General features: G+C 44.2%; 1 protein-coding gene across 2 annotated transcripts in view; it reads right to left on the bottom strand.

Annotated features, from left to right (window-relative positions):
* Nucleotides 1–19804, bottom strand: part of CEP170B (centrosomal protein 170B) — a 122722-nt gene that overhangs the window by 11434 nt on the left and 91484 nt on the right. Inside the window, exons 13-17 of one of the 2 annotated variants that reach the window (XM_054970357.1) lie at nucleotides 14503–14749; nucleotides 9961–10120; nucleotides 4662–4805; nucleotides 3179–3267; nucleotides 403–496 (exon numbers count right to left, since the gene is read on the bottom strand). In XM_054970357.1, coding sequence (XP_054826332.1) covers nucleotides 403–496; nucleotides 3179–3267; nucleotides 4662–4805; nucleotides 9961–10120; nucleotides 14503–14749 — 734 coding nt within the window. The remainder of the gene's footprint in view (nucleotides 1–402; nucleotides 497–3178; nucleotides 3268–4661; nucleotides 4806–9960; nucleotides 10121–14502; nucleotides 14750–19804) is intronic. The other variant, XM_054970358.1, reaches the window with a different exon arrangement.

The following is a 19804-nucleotide window of genomic DNA, read 5'->3' as shown; positions in this document are numbered from 1 at the left end:
CTTCAGCCAGCAAGCCTCCACAGCAGAGTGGACTTCTGAACTTGGGTCTCCCAGAGCCTAATCTGTCCCTCTAACCACTACATCGCATACTTTCATGCTCTCCATTCATTTCTCATTCATTCTGCTAGCTATCAGTTACCACCAGCCAGAGAGAGAGGAAGCAGCTCTGATATCCAGACTCAGTCAATTATATTTTAACTGATATTCATACGCATTCTTAATTGCTGTAAGCTACTTTGGAAGCAATTTTTTTGGTCTGAAAAGACAGCTGGGGGAAAGAAGCTATTGATTTGCAGCTGTGCCCTAAGTGTCTGCACTTAGCGCCCTAAAGATTTCAAATCTGCAAAACTGGCTTTTGAAATCAAGCTCTCCTAGAACAGGATTTAGGACAATATTACCCACCTTGTTTGAGGTCTTCAGAATTGGCACTTCGTTTTCAGAGTTAATTTTGGCCTCCGCCTCCTCCCACGTCCGCTCAGTATTCTGGAACAAGAGTCTGATAACAAACAGGCCAAGTTTCATCCAAGTGTCAGAAAGAATTGTATCGCCATGTAAAGCAATAAAACCATCAGGGCAAAAAGCGGAACTTCTCCAGTGCATGGTGGTTTCTTCAGGCTGCCATCTTAGGTAGCTTCTAGCAACCCATCAGGATTCAGCAGTAACTATGTGCTGAGCAAGTTATCCTGCAGACTATTGCAGACCCAGGAACATATAGGAGCAGCCCTAATAGCCAAGGTTGGCCAAATCTCATTAGAACTTGGAAGCTAACCAGGGTTGGCCATGTTCCATTCTTAGATGGGAGACCACCCAAAGAAGACTGGGGTTGCTATGCAGAGGAAGGCAATGGCAAACCACCTCTGTTCATCTCTTGCTTGATAACCCCATGACTTCAGAGGGTCACCATGAGTCAGCTGCAACTTGACAGTACACTTCTCTCTCTCTAACATATGCCATTGAAATATATGCATATGACACCAGCTGTACACGAATAGGTCCGCAAGGACCCGAGAGTCTCCAGCCAATGGAATTTAAGGTGGACACACGTGAACATAGGAAGACGCCTTCAACTGAGTCAGCTCATTGGTCTATCAAGGTCAGTAGTATCTACTGAGACTGGCAGCAACACTCTGAGGTTTCAGGTGGAGGTCTTTCATATCACCGCTTATCTAAGTGGTGGACACCATGGGCAGGAATATGCTCCTTTATGGCTTCCTCCCATCCTCAGTTCTGAAAGTATCTTTCTGTATTGAATAGGAGGAGGAGAGTGCCCTCAAGTCTCTACATGGGACCGTCTCTTCCCATATACTCCCCGGAGGGTGCTCAGATCAGCTGGTAAGCACCTACTGGTGGTCCCTGGCCCCAGGGAGGCTCGATTGGCCTCAACCAGGGCCAGGGCCTTTTCGGTCCTGGCCCCGACCTGGTGGAACTCTCTGTCTGAGGACACCTGGGCCCACCAAGATCATGTCTCCTTCAGGCGGGCCTGTAAGACGGAGATGTTCCGCCAGGCATATGGTTGAGGCCATCAGGATTTCCACCAAATGAGCCTCTCTCCCGACCTCCTCTATGTCTGTAGGGGGTATTGACCATCTACCCCCATATATGAGCGACCACGCATGGTTAAGCCGCACCTCCACCTCTGTCAGATGCTATATTGTTTTTATATGGTGAGCCGGTGTTTTATTAGAAAGCCGTGTTAATTGATTGTGATTTTATCTTGTATATTTTATATTCTGTTGTAACCCACCCTGAGCCCACCTGCAGGGAGGGCAGGATATATTATTGTTGTTGTTGTTGTTGTTGTTGTTGTTGTTGTTATTATTATCATCGTTGACTTATGGCGACCCCTAGTGGGGTTTCCATGGCAAGAGGCTAACAGAGGTGATTTGCCATTGCCTGCCTCTGCAAGCCTGATCTTCATTGGAAGTCTCCCATCCAATTACTAACCAAGGCCAACCCTGCTTAGCTTCTGAGATCTGATGAGATCAGGATCACCTGGGCGATCAAAGTCAGGGTATTAAAGAAATAATTTTGCGACAAAACAGAACAAAAAGCATACAGCGCAAGCTGTATATTTTCAGTCCCAAGTAAACTTACCTGACCTTTTCATTTCTCGAGCAATGTAAGAGTAGCTGGGGTACTTGTTGGGAGAATTAGCAGACAGACTAAACACCCTTCCACACCCACCAATTCTCCTCCGAAGATGGCTCCATCACACGTTTTTCAAAGGGATTTACCCACAGTATTGCCAGGTGCAGGAGGTGGTAAGCACTTTCCAGCCCGCCAGCTGGTCCATGCCAGTTCGCAGTGCTGACCTTCACCTTGAACTCCATTCCTGTTACACCTCAGCAAATGTGGGCTTGGAGGTGTCTGTCTGCCAGAATCCCTGTATTTATTCCAAAGCAAGAATGCACAGCAGTGTGCTGAGCTACTTCTATTTATTTATTTAGAATAGTTCTGAGACCTGCTTAGGATTGTTCTCTAAACACATTTGCTTATTACCAAAACCTCCGTTTTAGAAATGATGTTTGGAGATGTTTAAAGAATCTAAAAAATGATAGTCCAGGCTATCTTGCAATCTAAAAAGGGATTGTTAGAAGGGAAAAAACTTCTTTAATATCGGCTTGAATTCAGCAGAGGATTTCCATGAGTGGATGGGAGGGTGGGGTTGCTTATTTCCCTTCTTGCTGGAGACCTCCTACTCTCCCCTCTTTTTGTCTGGGGGGAGTCCCCCATCCTCCAGGAACAGCATTTCAGGTAGTATTTGGAGCCACGGTGGGAGGGAACAGGATAAAGTGAAGTTCCACTTTGCTGATAGAACTCCTTTCTACCTGTGGAAATTACCAGTGAATCCAAGCCATTTTCTGTCACACTTCCCTTTACAGTAAAATTCCAGAACCAAAGTAGCATAAAAAATTAAGCAAGTGTGCCCTGAACTCTTAATCCTTATTGCTAAGTACCTAAAACTTTAGCTTGATGTGCCTACTGGTTAAAGTCACTGATTAAATGATACAATAGGCTTACCCTGAACACAGCCTAATATTTTAAGCCTGCCCATCTCCATATTTGCCATATTTTTTTAAAAAATAATTTGATCAGGGCCCTTCTTTGGAACAGGACTCTCAGGTAAGGCTACATTATTCCACTGCGGTACAATTCAGGTTAAAGGTTATCGACTCACTTCATTTTCTCAGCCAGGCTTTCTGTGTTTTCACGGATGGTATGAGATAACTGGGACACTGGGTTGAGCATCAGGTTGTCAAAGATTACCTGAAGCATAATCAAAACAAAAAAATGGTAACAGCAGCATTCCTTTCAACAGAAGACAGCATTACAAGAGGATGTATATTCCCTACAACTGGAGGATTACTTATTTATGCCGTTTATACCCTGCCTTTATCCTCAATGGGGACCCAAAGCGGCTTACATCATCTCCTCCATTTTATTTGTGAGATTCTGGCTGAAGTAGACCTCCATGTTTGTCAAATACAGTGTAGTGGAGTTTTCTCAGTAGTTCACTGATAATTTGAAAACCTGCCCTGAGACTAGCTAGGGGCCTGGTTCTATAGGGTGGTATGGGAAGCTCTTCCTTTGCACGTGGAGACTTTGGGTCCTTGCCCATACTCACAAAAAAAACAAGCCATGTTTCCATTACACAGCCGATGCTTTCTTTGCCCCTTCACCACCACTCCATTTCATCCTTTTTTAAAAAAGGAAAGTAAAAGGAATCTTAATAAGGACCCAGAGTGATCCTTATTAGAGGGGGCAAAAGAATAGACAATCTCTTCACACACTGACTGTGAATCTTCCCTGATTTCACCTCCCTGGCCCAGCATTCCCCTCTGACCACAGAAAGGTCAATTTGTGGGGTTGCCAGACTCTTATGGGATAATGTGGGTCTGCAGTGAAGATGGGGGAAGAAGGTGAAATAATAACATAATAATAACAACATTTGATTTATATACCATCCTTCAGGACAACTTAACATCGACTCAGAGCAGTTTACAATGTGTGTTATTATTATCCCCACAACAATCACCTTGTGAGGTGGGTGGGGCTGAGAGAGCTCTGGAAGAGCTGTGACTGACCCAGGGTCACTCAGCTGCCTTCCACTGAATCCAACTCCTTGCCTTTAAAGTACATTGAACACCTGAGACTACTAAGTTATTATTAAGTCATTACTATTCCCAGTAGCGCAGGAGAGGGAATGAAGATTTATTCTTACTACCAGTGGCTTTGTGTATTGATTGGTAATCATCTGGGAAGTTTACCTCCATATTCAACCATTACCACAAGGATGGCATCAAAACCAGAAAATCTCACATTCACACTTCTAAGGAATTTGGGAAAGGAAGGAATAATACAGCAAGTCTGTCAGCTGAGACCTTCGGAACTCTGTGATTGGCCAGGGATTTCTAAGGTGCTTAGAGGGCACATGGAAGGAAAATTCCTTCTTTAGATTATCTAAAATCGGCTGTGACTTTCCAGCACACTTTCCCTCAGTTAAATGGACATCTGTGTGTACTCAACAGGAAGGGCGATGTATTCAAAGCACAGGTAGGAAATTATGGCCCAGAGAATAGACTTTAGATAAGTATCTCAGCTAGGTAGGAGTTTTATTGACTGAATTATTGTGAGATACAGACTAATGGAGATGAACTTGCCTCATCCCTGTTCCTCATCCTTGTTTTTCTCGTAAGATCCTCTTCCCGACTATCGTTCATATTTTGGTCGAAATCGTTGAATCCCGTGGAACCAGGAGGCACCTTCTGGTAGTTCAGACTCGCTTCTGGTATGTGTTGCACCAGCTTTAAAAGACATAACAATGATGAGACAACCAAATGGTATCTGCAGAAACAAAACACTGAGGGAAATAAACAAGCAGATGCAACATTTGCTCCCTAACACCAGCCTGGCTTCGGCCTGGCTGAAATGCCACATTAGACACGGCATGGAAAAAGTTATCCCTGTATTGTCTTCTCTGTTCCTTTTCTCTGCAATATGATATGACAGCTCATAGCATGTTTTCCTGCCTTGATTTGACAGCATTGGCTGACACTGGTGAGATAACTCATATCACAATGATGACAAATTACAGGGTAAGATAAAGATGGGCACGAACTGGGAAAATTCTGGACCATGCAGTTCGTGGTTCGTTGCATTTCGCGTACCACAAACTTTCACGAACTTGCCCTCGTTCGCGAACCAGTTCATTTGGTTCATGAAAACGTCACTTCGGGGTCAGCAGAAGGGCTGAAGAGAGCCCCTCCCCCTGTTGCCTAGGAAACTGATTGATCGGCTCCAGGTTGTCTGCAGTGACAAACCAAAATATGAACCAAACAAACTGGGCTAAAATTCGTGCGGTTCGTGAGAAATGAGCTTCCACAAACTGTCAGTTCGCGAACCATGAACCAGCCCAGTTTGTGATGAACTTTGGTTTGTAATTTGGTTCATGTCCATCTCTAGATATAACTCGATACAGATATAACTCAGTGATATCCCTGTATCATGAGTGCCACATGGTTCCACAGCTAGGGGACCGCTTAGTCTTTCCTCAAAGGCTTTCCCCCAACAGTCTTCTTCATTTCAATTAAAATATTATAGTAAATATACCTAACAGTGCAATGCGTTCTGCACACCACTTTCTGTATAAAAAATAATAACAACAATTGATTTATATACCACCCTTCAGGACAACTTAACACCCACTCAGAGCGGTTTACAAATTGTGTTATTATTATCCTCATGACAATCACCCTGTGAAGTGGGTGAGGCTGAGAGAGCTCCGAAAGAGCTGTGACTGACCCAAGGTCACCCAGCTGGCTTCAAGCAGATAGCCAGTTACTCAGTTAAATAGTACTTTCCTGTACTGCCCTTTCATTTGTTTTTAATTAGTCCTATGCACACATTCAGCAAACTGGGTAAAGACAACAGGACTACATCTTTCCCATTCTGTATCCTCCATGCATGTTTAAGTTTCTGTGCACATAGAAACTGCACACATTTAGCATGGGCACATAAGGGTTTATACATGCCACATATGATGTTGTGTCAAACATGTGGAGGTCCGGGATGGAGCCAAGGGAGGAAAAACACTTCTAATCCCCAAATTCACCCTACACATCTACCAAAAGTATAACATAACAAGGTCAGAAAAATGTACAGTATGCATCTGATTCTAAAGTTTGGCAAAAGAAAAACAAAAGAAGGAAAAGGGAAGGAAACAGAGCAAAAAACATGGATATCATTAAAAACAAGCAGATTTTTAAAAAGACAGTGAACTATATTTTTAATTTAAAGCTGATTCACATAATGAGGACAAAATTAACTTTAAGAGAATACTGCTGTGCTGGGAAAGGAACAGTAGTGAGATGGAAAATGCACCTGAGATGGAATTGCTGCCCGTAAAGACGTATGAGAAATCTGTATTTAACAAAATAGGAGGAAAAAGGAAATAGAGCGATCAGTGCAGGCCACGAGATTAGCAAAATCTGCACACACAGTCACACAGACCACAGACAAACCAAGAGGCAAAAGTACAGGGCAGAGCTATCAAGGCGGCCAAAGGCAAATCAAAGAAATCACAACAAACGGCAGAAAATTCCCAGCACCTCACACGAAGCTGCTTTCCAGCAAGAAAGACCTTCAGTCCACTGATCCCAGCATACCTTCTCTATCCTGTCAGGTGCTCTCCAGAGATTCCAACAGAGGTCTTTCCAATGACCGCTAACTGAAATCTTTTCAACTGGAGATGTCGGGGTCAAAAAACTGTGACCTTCTGAATGCGAAGTATATGCTGTGTGAGTGAGCTACGACCCTTCACTTACTGACATGCACAGTGCCAGGTCAACAACAACTACCCAACATGGTTTATTTTTATGGATGGATAGAATTCTTTTCAACACCGCGCTGAAGAGGAAATGGAATTATGGTTTGGCTTTTCCAGGGATAGACTATAATATGGATCCAATTGGTAAGGAGCACTGACTTTTAATTTAGTAAGCAGCATGCAAAAGCCTTGTATGTGCATCACAATTGGGCAAGGGTGCACAAACAAGCATTCTTGGGAGGAGGGATGCTCCACACGTGCAAAAAACCCCCTGAGCTTGCTGCAGTTAAACTTGTGGATTACAGATTAATAACTAGATGGATAGGAGGTCCCCACCATGAATACAGGAATGGAGTGGGGGGGAGGAATTCCCCAGTCCCTAAAGTGGACTGTCCGTAAATTCCATTGCCAGGGCCATTATTACCTTCACGTAACTATCTTATTTTCCAGTTGGCAACGGGGAAGAGAAAACTGGAGGTCTTCAGAGTCCATTTTTGACCTTGAGGCCTCCAGTTGCTGATTCCAATGGCCAGTCATAGCTCGTTTTGTGGTTTGTTGAGAGGACTTCAGTTTCCACCACAGAGGCTGATTCCGCACATGTTGGATAATGCACTTTCAGTGCACTTTATTAATCATTTGAGGTGGATTTTTTGTTCCGCACTCAAAAAAATCCGTTCCAAATGATCTATAAAGAGGATTGGAAGTGCATTATCCAACGTGTGTGGAATCAAGAGTGCTAGTGAAGGGGGAAAGGGGTTGGAGAGCTTTACTAGAAGACATCAGGAGGTGGCAACGGAGACACCAAAGCTTTCCTGCAGAATCTTGAGGGGTGCACTGTTAATGAATGGATTAGTAACACCCAAAATAGCTGCAAAAGATGACATCGTTTGTCGGCGCTTGGTTCTGCTGCCTGCTCAGTCGCTGGGTGCCTACAAATTGCTGCAGCAGCAGCCCCAGTTTCTGTCGCCATCTTCTGATACCCTCCATGTAAAGATTGAAATCCCCTTCAGAGGTGCAGTGATGGTAGATGGATTCCTTCCAGCAAATCACCGTACAAGCCACACTGGCCTATAACAGAAGGATGGGGGCATTAATATATCTTAGCTATCTTTTAGTGATTTTATTTGAACCTATTTATATTTTTATAATCTGTTATTTTCTCTAGCCCTTCTAGAAAAACAGGAGTCTGTGTTGACGGGATCAAAACAATTTTAGTTAACAGAGAGATTGTGGCTGCTTCCACACACGTTGGATGATGCACTTTCAATGCTCTTAAGTGATCATTTGGGACTGGGTTTTGATGTGTGAAACAAAAGATCCACTTCCAAAGGATTGCTAAAGTGCATTATCCAACGTGTGTGGAAACAGCCCAGATTGTCTCTAACGAAGCAGGATGCAATGAGAGTGGTGCTTATAACATGTAGCTTTTAGTTCAACTCCCCGGTCTTTGGTTTTAGGGCAGGAAAGCTGCACACCTACGAAGGACCAAACAAAGCACATAAACAAAGACTCTATAACTCTATACTAATCTACTTCTGAGAAAGGGAGTGTGTATATTATATCAATATTTTACTTACGGGTAATAAAAAGTCCAGCTCAAACTGCGAGGCAAGAGGGAGATTTGTTATCTGGCAGCTCAAAACAAACAAGATCTGCAGGTGTGCGATTTAATCCCAACATTATCCATGCCCTGCTGGCAAACCATTACTCCGGCTTAATCACATTGGGATTCAGAAGCATGACACAGCCAGCAGAAGTTAAGTTTCATTTTTGGAGTACAGGCTGTCTTATTGCAGTGATGATACAGCTATGTTGTGAATAAAAAGGCAACACAGTACCAGTTGGCTAACCCTCTCTCTATCTTACACATTTTTCTCCCGCATCTTCCTCCAAGGTGTTCCTCTCTTCCACATTTTATCCTCCTAACAATCCTGTGAGGTAGGCAAGGCTGAAAGAGCGCAAATGGCCCAGGGGCACCAAGCAAGCTTCATGGCAGAGGGGTGAATCTGGATCTCCGAGATCCTAATCTGACAATCTAACCACAATGACTCTCTCGCAACCTTGATCTTGGAAGTGTGGAGTAGGGCACGAGGCTTATGGTACCACGAGGTAAATCTTGGGAACTACTTGTCCCACAGAGGGAGGTAATTAACTTTCTTATGCAGTTTTGGAGACAGGCATAGAGTATCACTAGATAAATCTTGGGGATTACTTTTGCTACAGTAGCAAGAGGGAGGTGTCATTTCTTAACACTGCGTTGGCGGAACACAGTTCTGCTATTCAAGAATGGCAGGGCAATGGAAGGTGGAAGGCGTCAAATTGTACGATGGCATAGCCAGGCCAAAGAGAATTGGGTTACATGAGGCATCATCCACAGGTGAAGAGTTGCAATACAATCAGTAGAAGTGTGTCAAGGCCGTTGCAAGAGTCAAAGAAAAGCAGATGTCTGGCTGGAAGGAATACCCTCTGTCACCGCCTTAAGCTCGAAGGCGGAAAAGTAGCGACTCTAAGCTGGTGCAAAGGAGCATGCAAAATGAATGAATATGGAGAGAACATGGAAGTAAGTCATGCTTTCCAAGAAAGTTAGTTCCTCACTTGGGGCAGGTTGCATCAAGTTAAATGACAAACCTCAAGCTAGGATTTGACTTTCAAGAACAGACTGTGGACATAACCAAATGTATAATATCCTCCTTTGTGGTGCTCCCCGAAGAGGGAACTGAAAGAAGAACCTGGGGCAGAACTTGGCAAAATGCAGTCTTTAAAGACAGCCTTGCGAGCACATTTGGATTATGTTTGGTTCTCCCCGTGTTTCACTGGTAAAGTAATAAATAATAATTTTGGTCAAGGCGAACATCCATAAGTCACTGCCTGGGGATTGAACCTAGGACCTTCTTCATGCCATTCAGATGTTCTACCATTCAGCCACAGCAGAGTCTCGTAACATTTCAAAAAAGAGATGAGGGTGGTGGTAGAATAACAAGATTGTCACTCCCTGAACAGCTGCATCCTAGGCAGAGTTTCACCCTTCTAAATTTTGAGAAAGCTACACCGCTGCTTAGGACAGCACTTAAAGAAACTTCCTTTGGCTGCTTTTGTTTCGCTTTGTACCCACGAGTCTCAACCAGCCATCTCACCTCTTCCCTTGCCGATATGGTAGAAGCGGGGGTATTGGGCACGGAACTGAGGGAGGTGCTTGGTCCCGTTCCTGATGAGCTCTGGGAGTCACCGTCCCCGGCAACGTCGTGGATCTCTCGAGCCAGGATTGCTACATCCTTCACCAAAGTCTGGCTCAATCTGGAAGAATGTATTGAAAATCATGGGAAAAAATTCAAGGACAGGCAAACATTTGACCATATGCCAACCAAGCTGAGTTTAATTTTTTTTTTAGAAAAACTGAAGATTAGAGATCCCTTTACCATATTGAACCCCCTCCTTTTCAATTCTGGCACAACAGGAGAGTTCAAGGCTAGGATGCAGATCAGTGTTTCTATGAGCACAAAGTTGTGCAATCCTTCTGCTCTGCTCGCAGCCACAAATGCCCCCCAAATCCTGTTTCTGGGGATCCCCTTCCCCCAGAAACAAGACTCTATATCCAATCTTGGCAAACTGCTTATATCCAAGACAGGTGGAGCATGGGATGAACCACAGATGCACTCCACAGGTGAACAGGAGCGAAAGTGATATTCATTAGCAACACAGAAGGAACCTGTGGATGAAATATTTCCATTTACAATTACTCCATAGTAGTAAAATAAACACCAGTATGGAAACACGATCCTTTTTTAAATTGATTTTTTTGAAAAAATAAAACACACCAATCAAAATACTATATTTTTACGCCATCCTTCGTCCATGGAGCTCCATGTGGCTTCGTGGTTTCAATTTTAGCCTCAGCAATAACTGGCCAAGGACATCATAGCTGAGTGGAGATCTGAACCTGGGTCTCTCTAGTCCTGGTCACAGTTTCAGGTGGGTAACTGTATCACTAGGTCTGCAGTAGAAGGGCAAGATTCGAGTCCAGTTGCACCTTAGAGACCAACCAGATTTCCAGGATATGACCTTTCGAAAGTCAATATATCTGACGAAGGGAACTCAATTCAAGGTATCACATACAAAGCTCTTCATATCTGCAGGACTTCCTCTCCTCCTATGCTCTGCCGCGACCGCTTTGTTCATCTGATCAGGGTCTTTTGCAGGTGCCACTCTGCAAATGGGCAAGATCAGCAACTGTTTGTACACACACATTCTCTGCTGGGGTCCCCACCTCATGGAACGGCCTGCCTGATGAGGTCAGGAAAGCTCCCACTTTCCTGGCGTTTTGCAAACTATGCAAAACTGAATTATTCAGGAGGACGTGTTTACAAAATAATAGGGCTACATAATGGAATGGTTCAGGAAGATGCTTGAATAAAGTAAGGGATTGGACAATACTACTGTGTCATGCTTTTGCTGTTATGTCTTTGTAAACTTGCATTTATTGACCCAATGGCATTGTTTATTGAAATGTCCTTGATACTGACTGTACTAATCTCATACTTTGTAATCTACCCTGAGTCTCAGTGATAAAGGCGGATTATAAATGACAAGTGGTGGTGGAGAGTGCCCTTAAGTTGTAGTTGACTTATGGCGACCCCTGGTGGGGTTTTCAAGGCAAGAGACTAATAAAGGTAGTTTGTCATTGCCTGCCTCTGCAACCCTGGTCTTCGTTGGAGGTCTCCCATCCAAGTACTAACCAAGGCCGACCCTGCTTAGCTTCTGAGATCTGACGAGATCAAGCTCACCTGGGCCATCCATGTCAGGGCATAAATGACATAAATAAATAAATATGATCTGTTTCTGTATGTATGTTCCTACTATGTAATTTAACATGTGACATTAGGACATATGCTTTCTTTCAGCTCTGTTTAATATTTCCACAGCCCTAATACTATTACTCATTTGAAATGGGGTGCTGAAGGAAAGTTTTGCTGGTATGGATGGCCAAAAAGACAAATCAGTGGGTTCTAGATCAAACGAAGCCTGAATTCTCCCTGGAAGTTAAAATGACAAGACCGAGGCTATCGTATTTTGGTCACATCATGAGAAGACAAGACTCTCTGGAAAAGTCAATAATGTTAGGAAAAGTGGAAGGAAAAGACCCAACATGAGATGGCTTGACTCAATAAGGGAAGCCACACCCTCCAACTGCAAGGTCTGAGCAAGTCTGTTAATGATAGGACATTTTAGAGGTCTTTCGTCCATAGGGTGTCCGTAAGTCGAAGGCGACTTGATGGCACATAACACACACAAACAATCTCATCACATTGTTTATTGGCTCTCCCATCCTGTTGATTGCATTGGCTTACACTGTGTAATCTACCAACAGTCTCAGTGAGAAAGATGGACTATAAATAATAATTAAAAATAAATAATATCCTGTATTTTCGTATCACCTTCCCATTCAATGAAACGGGTGAAAACAACGAATTATATCGGCTTGGTTCCTATTCGGCCATGGAGTGTGCTTCCTCTTCTGCTGTAATTCACGTTTGCACAACATCAGTTTTCAATGGGAAGGGGACATGTGCATGGAAATCACATGTAGGTTGCCAACTCCAGGATCAGAAGTTCCTGGAGATTTGGGGGTGGAGCCTGGGAAAGGTGGGATTTGGGAAGAAGAGGACATTCAGCTGGGTATAACACCCCAGAAGCCACCTCTAAAGCAGCCATTTTCTCCAGAAAAACCGATCTGCAGTCTGGAGATCAGTTGTAATTCCTGGGGCTCTCCAGTCCCCACCTGGAGGCTGCCAGCCCAAAGTCATAGGATCCAAGCCATTTTCTTTATTTAAAAAAAAATATTATCTCCTCGGGGTCTGCTGCAGTTCTATCCCTATACTACAAAAAAGAATTGTATATATTTTTCCTTCCAACTGCTTTTACGCTCAACGAAACCTTCAAGATTTTTTTTGTAATTTCAGGGACTTCCTTTGGGATTTTCGTTCAACTTTTTCACCTCCTTAGGCAAGTACATTGTCCAATACGGGCCCCGCCACGGAATCCATTTTTGCTTTGCTCGATTAAGCTACCTGGTTGCTTGCAGTCCTTTCTTTTTCATTTTTAGGCAAAAGCCACGACGTTTCCAAAATATTTTAAAGCTGTTTCCATGGAAGCAAAAAGGGCACACACGATAGAACTGCCAATATTTAGAATGGCATGACTAATTGAGCGGCGAGGTTTTGTCTGGGCCTTCTAACACCTCAATTACACGATTAAGCCCAGCATCAACAAGCGGGGATAATTTCCCTTTGAACTCTCACTTGCTATTCCACATGGTACTTCTCTGCTAATTCAGAAGCCCCAACAGAGGTGGCTGCCAGAAGACTGCAATTATGGGGTGGCCTCCTTGAAAATTTCAACAGGGCCCTTTCTGCTCCTGCTGACTCATGAAGAGCATCTGGTCTTAGATTCTGAAATATCTGAAGTGCTCTCGATGGCACGGATTTTTTTTTTAGGAAGCCAAGCTGCTATTTCTGTTTTGTTTGTATACTGTGGGGTGCAAAACATCTTCAACCTTTAAACCAGTAACATCCGAAAAAGGAATCATTTGTCCAAAATGTTAAGGCTGTGGGAGATCTAGGAATACTGACGGATTATGGCTGGCTTCTAAAGATGAACCTATTTCTAGAACTCCAAGTAGGCTTCCCAGTTGCCTGCCAGTGCCAGGCAATTTCCCAGGGGTTTACCCGGGGAAATAGTTCTTATTTTTTATTGGGTAATTCTGTTTTGCATTGTTTGGGAAAGCCAGGACTTCCTCAGGCAATAATAAATAAGTGAACAACATATAACAACAACAACATACGATTTATATACCACCCTTCAGGACAACTTAACATCCACTCAAAGCGGTTTACAAAGTAAGCCAGCTGGGTGACCTTAGGTCAGTCACAGCTCTCTCAGAGCTCTCTCAGCCTCACCCACAACACAGGGTGTTTGTTGTGAGGATAATAATAACACTGACTCTCAGGCCCTTTTTGCACTTACGGTTTAAACCGCCATTTATGAGCATTCACCCCGATCGCAGCGGCTTCGGCATTGCACCCGTTCATTTCACACTGTCCACTGCAGTTTCGATTTGGCGTCTGTGCTTCATTTCTGCACAAACCAATCCACTCCCAGGGAAAAGGAGAGGGGGAGAGAGAAGCAGAAGGAGGGCAAAAGTGTTCACATTAGCAAAATGTGGGCCAGCTACCAGTGGACTTAAAAATGTATTTATGTAATTTGAAATGTTGTACTCCGCCCTGAGCCCGCCTGGCGGGGAGGGCGGACTAAATATCTAATATAATAATAAATAATAAAAAACATCGCAGTATGTCCACACGGGGAAAAATCATGGATACAGCAGACAAGAAGCGGGACTGCGTCCCATGACTGCTTTGAAAGTGTGAAAACCTTGCAAAAATGGGGTGTTGAACAGGCACAAACACGCTCTAAAAACCAAGTGCAAAAAGTACCTGAGTGTGGCACTAATCTGTCCAGAAGAGCAGTATATAAGCACAAGGTTATTATTAACTCCAAGGTTATTAACTGAGTCAGCTTGTCTCCTAAAAGCTAATTCCCCCCAACTCATTAGGAGACCTCCTAGTCAGGTAACAAAGGCTTGGCCTATAGCTCAAAATGCCACACACCCGCCAACTCACCGGGCTATTTCTGCAATCTCCGCAGTCTGGGCGATGAAGTTGTAGGGGTCATGTTCATCGTAATCTTCCTCTTCCGTTTCTCGGCTGCTGCTGCGCTTCTGTTTGCTCAACCCGGCGCCTCGCGGCCTGGGCGTCTGGGTGGCTGTTGAAGTATGGGAGCGTTTGTGTTTAGGGGAGCTGTGGTTTGAGCCATACTCCTCCTCGGAAGTCGAAGTGTAATCTGAACCCTGCTGCCGCCGCCTTGAAGCTTATACAAAATGAATTGGTTTCAGATGGTGAAGGAGGAGAAGAAGAAAGAGAAAAGGGGGAGAAAAGACTTTTCAGAGCTAACTTTGAGGGGGTAGGAAAACAAAACGGCAATACACAGCAGCCCAAGAATGAGAGAGAAAAGGGGGCAAGAAACCTTCTGTGCATAACCACAAAGTGGAAAAGAACTTTGAAGGATTAAGATAAACGGTGTTCTAGCCACGGGTGGACCCAAGACAGCCATTTTGTACCACATAGTTCAAAACACATCTATGACCAATGTTTTCCTGACCCCTTCGCAGAGAGCCGGGTCATCTCAGCCCTAGGGAGAGCTCGCGCAAGAGCCTGTGGGTCAACCAGGTGAGATGTGGGGAGATTCACAATCAGAAACTTTCAGTGTTTTTAAAATGTTAATAGTAACCGTTTTAGGGGTTCTGTTCAGATCGGGGACATGAGGTAGGGAAAACTTAACCTTGGTCAATGGTGGGTTTTTTTTTCTTTTGAGGGGTAATCACAGTACAATGTAGTGGTGTCAGTTCGGATTGGTGAAAATCACAGGGTTTCCCTCTCACACATGAATCGGGCCCCCACATAAAATTTCACCTTTTATGACCCCACATGACTGAGCCAAGTGGTACGAAGACTATTAACATGCTTCAATGGCAGATGTGTTGTGAAAACGGATGTTAAAAATGGCTGTCTTTATCTACCTTTCCTTTGTCGCAAATTAACTAGTCTCAACAGACAAGATCAGCTGGATTTCAGGCGAAAATCCCACATGTAGCCAATTGTCATTTGTCAACTTGCGCCTACTTTGCATGTTACAACATTCCTACAAAACAAGGAATGACATGACATGTGGATTTCTCATTAATTCCTCTAGGGCCTTGCCATGTTGTAGGAATTTTCTAATACATGATTCAGTCCTGAATTTCACCATGCACGGAAGGCCCCAGAAAAAACATTTAAGCAGGTTAGATCGCCTATACGTTCTAGTTATCTATCTTCCATTCTGGCGACTTCATTCCCAAAAGCATTCAAGTACCCCCTCAGAGATGACCAGGAGACCAGAAATACTTGTCTTATTTACATACACAGGAATATCCTAGGCTGTTTTTTAAAGAGATGCACAATTTAGTGTTGCTATAACCTTTAGCCAGTGGTTCTCAAACTGTAGAAGAGACTACAGGGGGCACAAAATATTGGGGGAGAGTCAGGAGTCATTTTGTAGAAAAAGAGCTGGAGAAACTCATTAGCATAGCTCATTAGCATATGCCACGCCTCTTGCCATCACCGGAAGTGCGTCATTGGCATAACTGATTTGCATATGCCACACCCCCTGACCTCACCTATCCTGGCTGTTTTGGACCCAATCCTGGCCATTCAGGGCCGAAATTGGGCCCAAAATGGCAAAAAGGGGCTGAAAATGGCTGAAAAGGGGCCCAAAACAGTCAGAATTGGGCCGCTGTTGAGCGGGAGAGTGATCCACCACCCATAAGAGGCCTGATCCTGGCTGTTTTAGGCCCACTCCTGGCCGTTTTGAGCCCAATCCAGGCCCCAAATGGCCAAAAATCAGGTGGGCGGGGCCACCTGACATGTGACCTCTTTGGAGAACTACTGGAACTGCGTTCCTGCACGTTTCCCCTCAAAATGAGCCCTGGGGGGAGTGAAGAGGATCTTGCAGCAGAGGCCTATGTTGTCACCACTAAAACTGCTATGGTGGCCATGTAAGCTGCTGGGAGGTAGGAAATATGGGCGCTTCTGTTCCCAAAAACCTCTCCCCTCCAGACTTATTGCCTAGCTGACTGCACAAGGCCCTGATTTAAATGTGAGACTGCTGAAACAAATGTTTACCTATGCCACTTTACGCAGCCCCAGAGCACCATTTAAACTGTGCTACAATCCATGCAAAGTAGCTATGGGTGCAGCTTAGAGCGCACACCAGAGATGCATAATGTGTTAGCTACACACATGCAGGTTCTTTGCACTGGGGGCAGCGCAATTTAAACAAGAATCTGAGCCCCTGAGCAAAGTCCCTCGGGGGAGCACTTCTCTCTCACCAGTCTCAAATTTAAAGCAGAGTAAGTTTAAAAGAAAGGTATAATGCAAAAAAGTATGAGAAACCATATGCTTTTTTCACATGAACCATATAGTCTTATTTATAGATCAGTATTTTTGCTTGCTTGTATTCTAAAACTCCAGCGTATCTCTGGATACACAAAGAAACAACCACACTATTGGTTACCTCAGTATAAAACAGAGGCAAGCTGAGAGTTGCTAACAATTCAGGGGCTCTTTTCTCAAGTTCAACAGGCTTCACCCAGTTACTTACACAGGGATAGCACTACATTAAGTCTGTTACAGTAAAACAAGACAGAAAAAAAATCCAGCGGCACCTTAAAAATAACATTTATTTCAATATGAGGTTTTGTGAGTCACAGTTCCTCAAATACGCGGAGGGAAATCAGTCCACGTATCTGACAGACACGTTAGTATCAAACTGATTTCCCTCCACACATCTGAGGAAGTCAGCTTCAAAACATGAAAGCTCATACTGAAATAATTTTTTAGTCTTTAAGGTGTCACTGGACTTTTGTTTTAGTTCACCTAATTAAGGCCAGCTAAAAAAATTAATGGAATCTCAGTACCTCAGGATAACTGGTTATGTAAATAAGCCCAGCAAGTAAGAAAGAGAACCTTTACCAGGAAGGAAGCTCCATCGGGTGTTTCTTCTTAGCAAGTCTCACAGTACAGATAACCTTGATTATCTCCACAAGATTTCTCAGTTTGCCTGCCAGCATTCACAAGTGACATCTCATTGAAAAAGTTAACAGGCAAAGCTCTACCCAGACACAGATGCTTCCTGGTTATACCCAGTCAAGGCAGAAAACCCACTTACTTTAGATCCCTGGAACACTTTTTTCCCAAGCTACAAGAGATAGTTTCTTACAGTGAAAACCTAAGCAGAGTTACTCTAGTCTAAGCCCATTGAAATCAGTGGGCTTACAGTGGAGTAACTCTGTTTAGGATTTCCCCGCCAATGCCTGGTTCTTAATTTGATGATGGTTAATTCATGACTATTCCAAAAACACTATTGTGTACCCTAAAAGCGACAGTGTTGTGTTTAATCTTATCCCTGTTAACCCGTCGCCTACTTGTTCCTCAAGAGAAAAGGTATTAAGGTGTACGACAAAGAGCAGAGGGTGAAAACTCCAAACAACACCCATATCCACTCTACAAAGCCCAGTCAAGAACCCCGGTCTATGCAGGTTTAGTACCAAGTCTAGAACCCCAGAGCGTTAGTAACGTTAAGCACCTACTGAGTTTTTAAAGGTTAATTCTACACTTGAAACAGTTAGCTGTTCTTGCAAAGCAATGGAAGACAAAACCAATTCATTTAAAACAAGGAGTGGACAAGGTTGGGGTGAAGGGTCTCTCGGCAAACGATTCCTGGCAGCACAATCAAATTGTAAGGGCTGTTGCGACAACTGAATCAGTTCAAGTCTGTGATGGCCCAACTGTGCTACCGCCAACCCTCATATTGTTTATTCCAAGGGTGCCATCTGCTAATTTCAAATCATTTGATCAGCATGCATCTTAAACCTTCTGAGACAGTAAGCCAGTGATCTCAAACATGTTGTCCTTGACTGCCGTCAGGCCTGCCACTGTGTTTCCCTGGTGCCCAGTCGTTTCTTCCCCAAAACAAAAAACCAATCTTGGCTTTCCTTGACCTCAACAGAGCAGGAAGTATTTCAGAAAATTTAGCGAGCTCCTTTTAGCTACCCCCATCACAAGAGGACACTTGGCTTGGAATTTCCCAATATTTTGTGACTGGTTCCACCTCCCATGGCAGCCATTTTTGGGGTGGCAGTCACCACCCTACCCCTACGCTCAACAAGGCTGGAATCCCTTGCTTAAATAAACCAGGGGCTGCCCGTCGTTGAAAGGGAATTTGTCGTTTTCTTCCTCTAGGGGCACATTAGGCCGTAAGAACATCACAGACTCTCAGTCTACCCTGAACAAAAAAGTGTCAGACTTAGCCCCTATAAAAGGAAGATATTATGTGACACAGGGTTTTGCTAAACAAACGCCTCTCATTTCCTAACATGTGTTCTATTCTGAAAGTGGAAAAGAGCAAGACTCCAGTGGCACCTATACGACTAACAAAATTAGAAGTAGGGTGTGAGCTTCTGTGAGCCACAGCTCACTTCTTCAGAAAGAAGTGATCTGAAGAAGTGGAGCTGTGGCTCACGAAAGCTCACGCCCTACTTCTAATTTTGTTCGTCTTATAGGTGCCACTGGACTCTAGCTCTTTTCCACTGCTACAGACAGACTAACAGGGCTACCCATCTTGTTCTGAAAGATTCAGCCTACATTTCTCCTCTGGGTTCCGGTCAAAAGGGTAGGAAATTAACGCCAGGTCAGCATGGGGACATGCACCTTTCAATGAGGGGCGTCAACACAGTGCAGTGAAATGCAAGTAGGATCTCCAACTCTGGCTTGGGGAATTCCGGGAGACTTGGGGGGGGGGCGCCTAGGGAGGGCAGAGTTTAGGGAGGGAAGAGAGCTCAGCAGGGAAGTGATGCCATGCAGTCTGCCCTCCGAAGCTGCCATTTTCCTCCAGGGGAACTGATCTCTGTAGTCTGGAGATCTGTAATTCTGGGGAAACTCCAGGCCCCACCAGGAGGTTGGCAAGCCTAGATGCAGGTGTGACAAAAAAGGAAAAAGTTGTTGAGAAAAGCAACTAAGTACACAACATTACTAGGCCACAAAGTTTTACTAGCCTGCCTGTTGCAGTATTAATTATTTGTGGCACACTGATGGCCACAAGGGGGGTGGGGGGAGAGATCCAATTCTATTAAAGGTGAAGGTAGTCCCCTGTGCAAGCACCGAGTCATTACTGACCCATGGGGGGACGTCGCATCATGACGTTTCCTTGGTAGACTTTTGTTATGAGGTGGTTTGCCATTGCCTTCCCCAGTCATCTACCCAGGAAACTGGGTACTCATTTTACCTCGGAAGGATGGAAGGCTGAATCAACCTTGAGCTTCTGCCA

The sequence above is a fragment of the Eublepharis macularius genome, chromosome 2 (assembly GCF_028583425.1).
Source record: "Eublepharis macularius isolate TG4126 chromosome 2, MPM_Emac_v1.0, whole genome shotgun sequence".
NCBI lineage: Eukaryota > Metazoa > Chordata > Lepidosauria > Squamata > Eublepharidae > Eublepharis > Eublepharis macularius.
The sequence above is the reverse complement of the archived record's forward strand: the minus strand, read 5'-3'. Positions and strand labels throughout refer to the sequence as shown.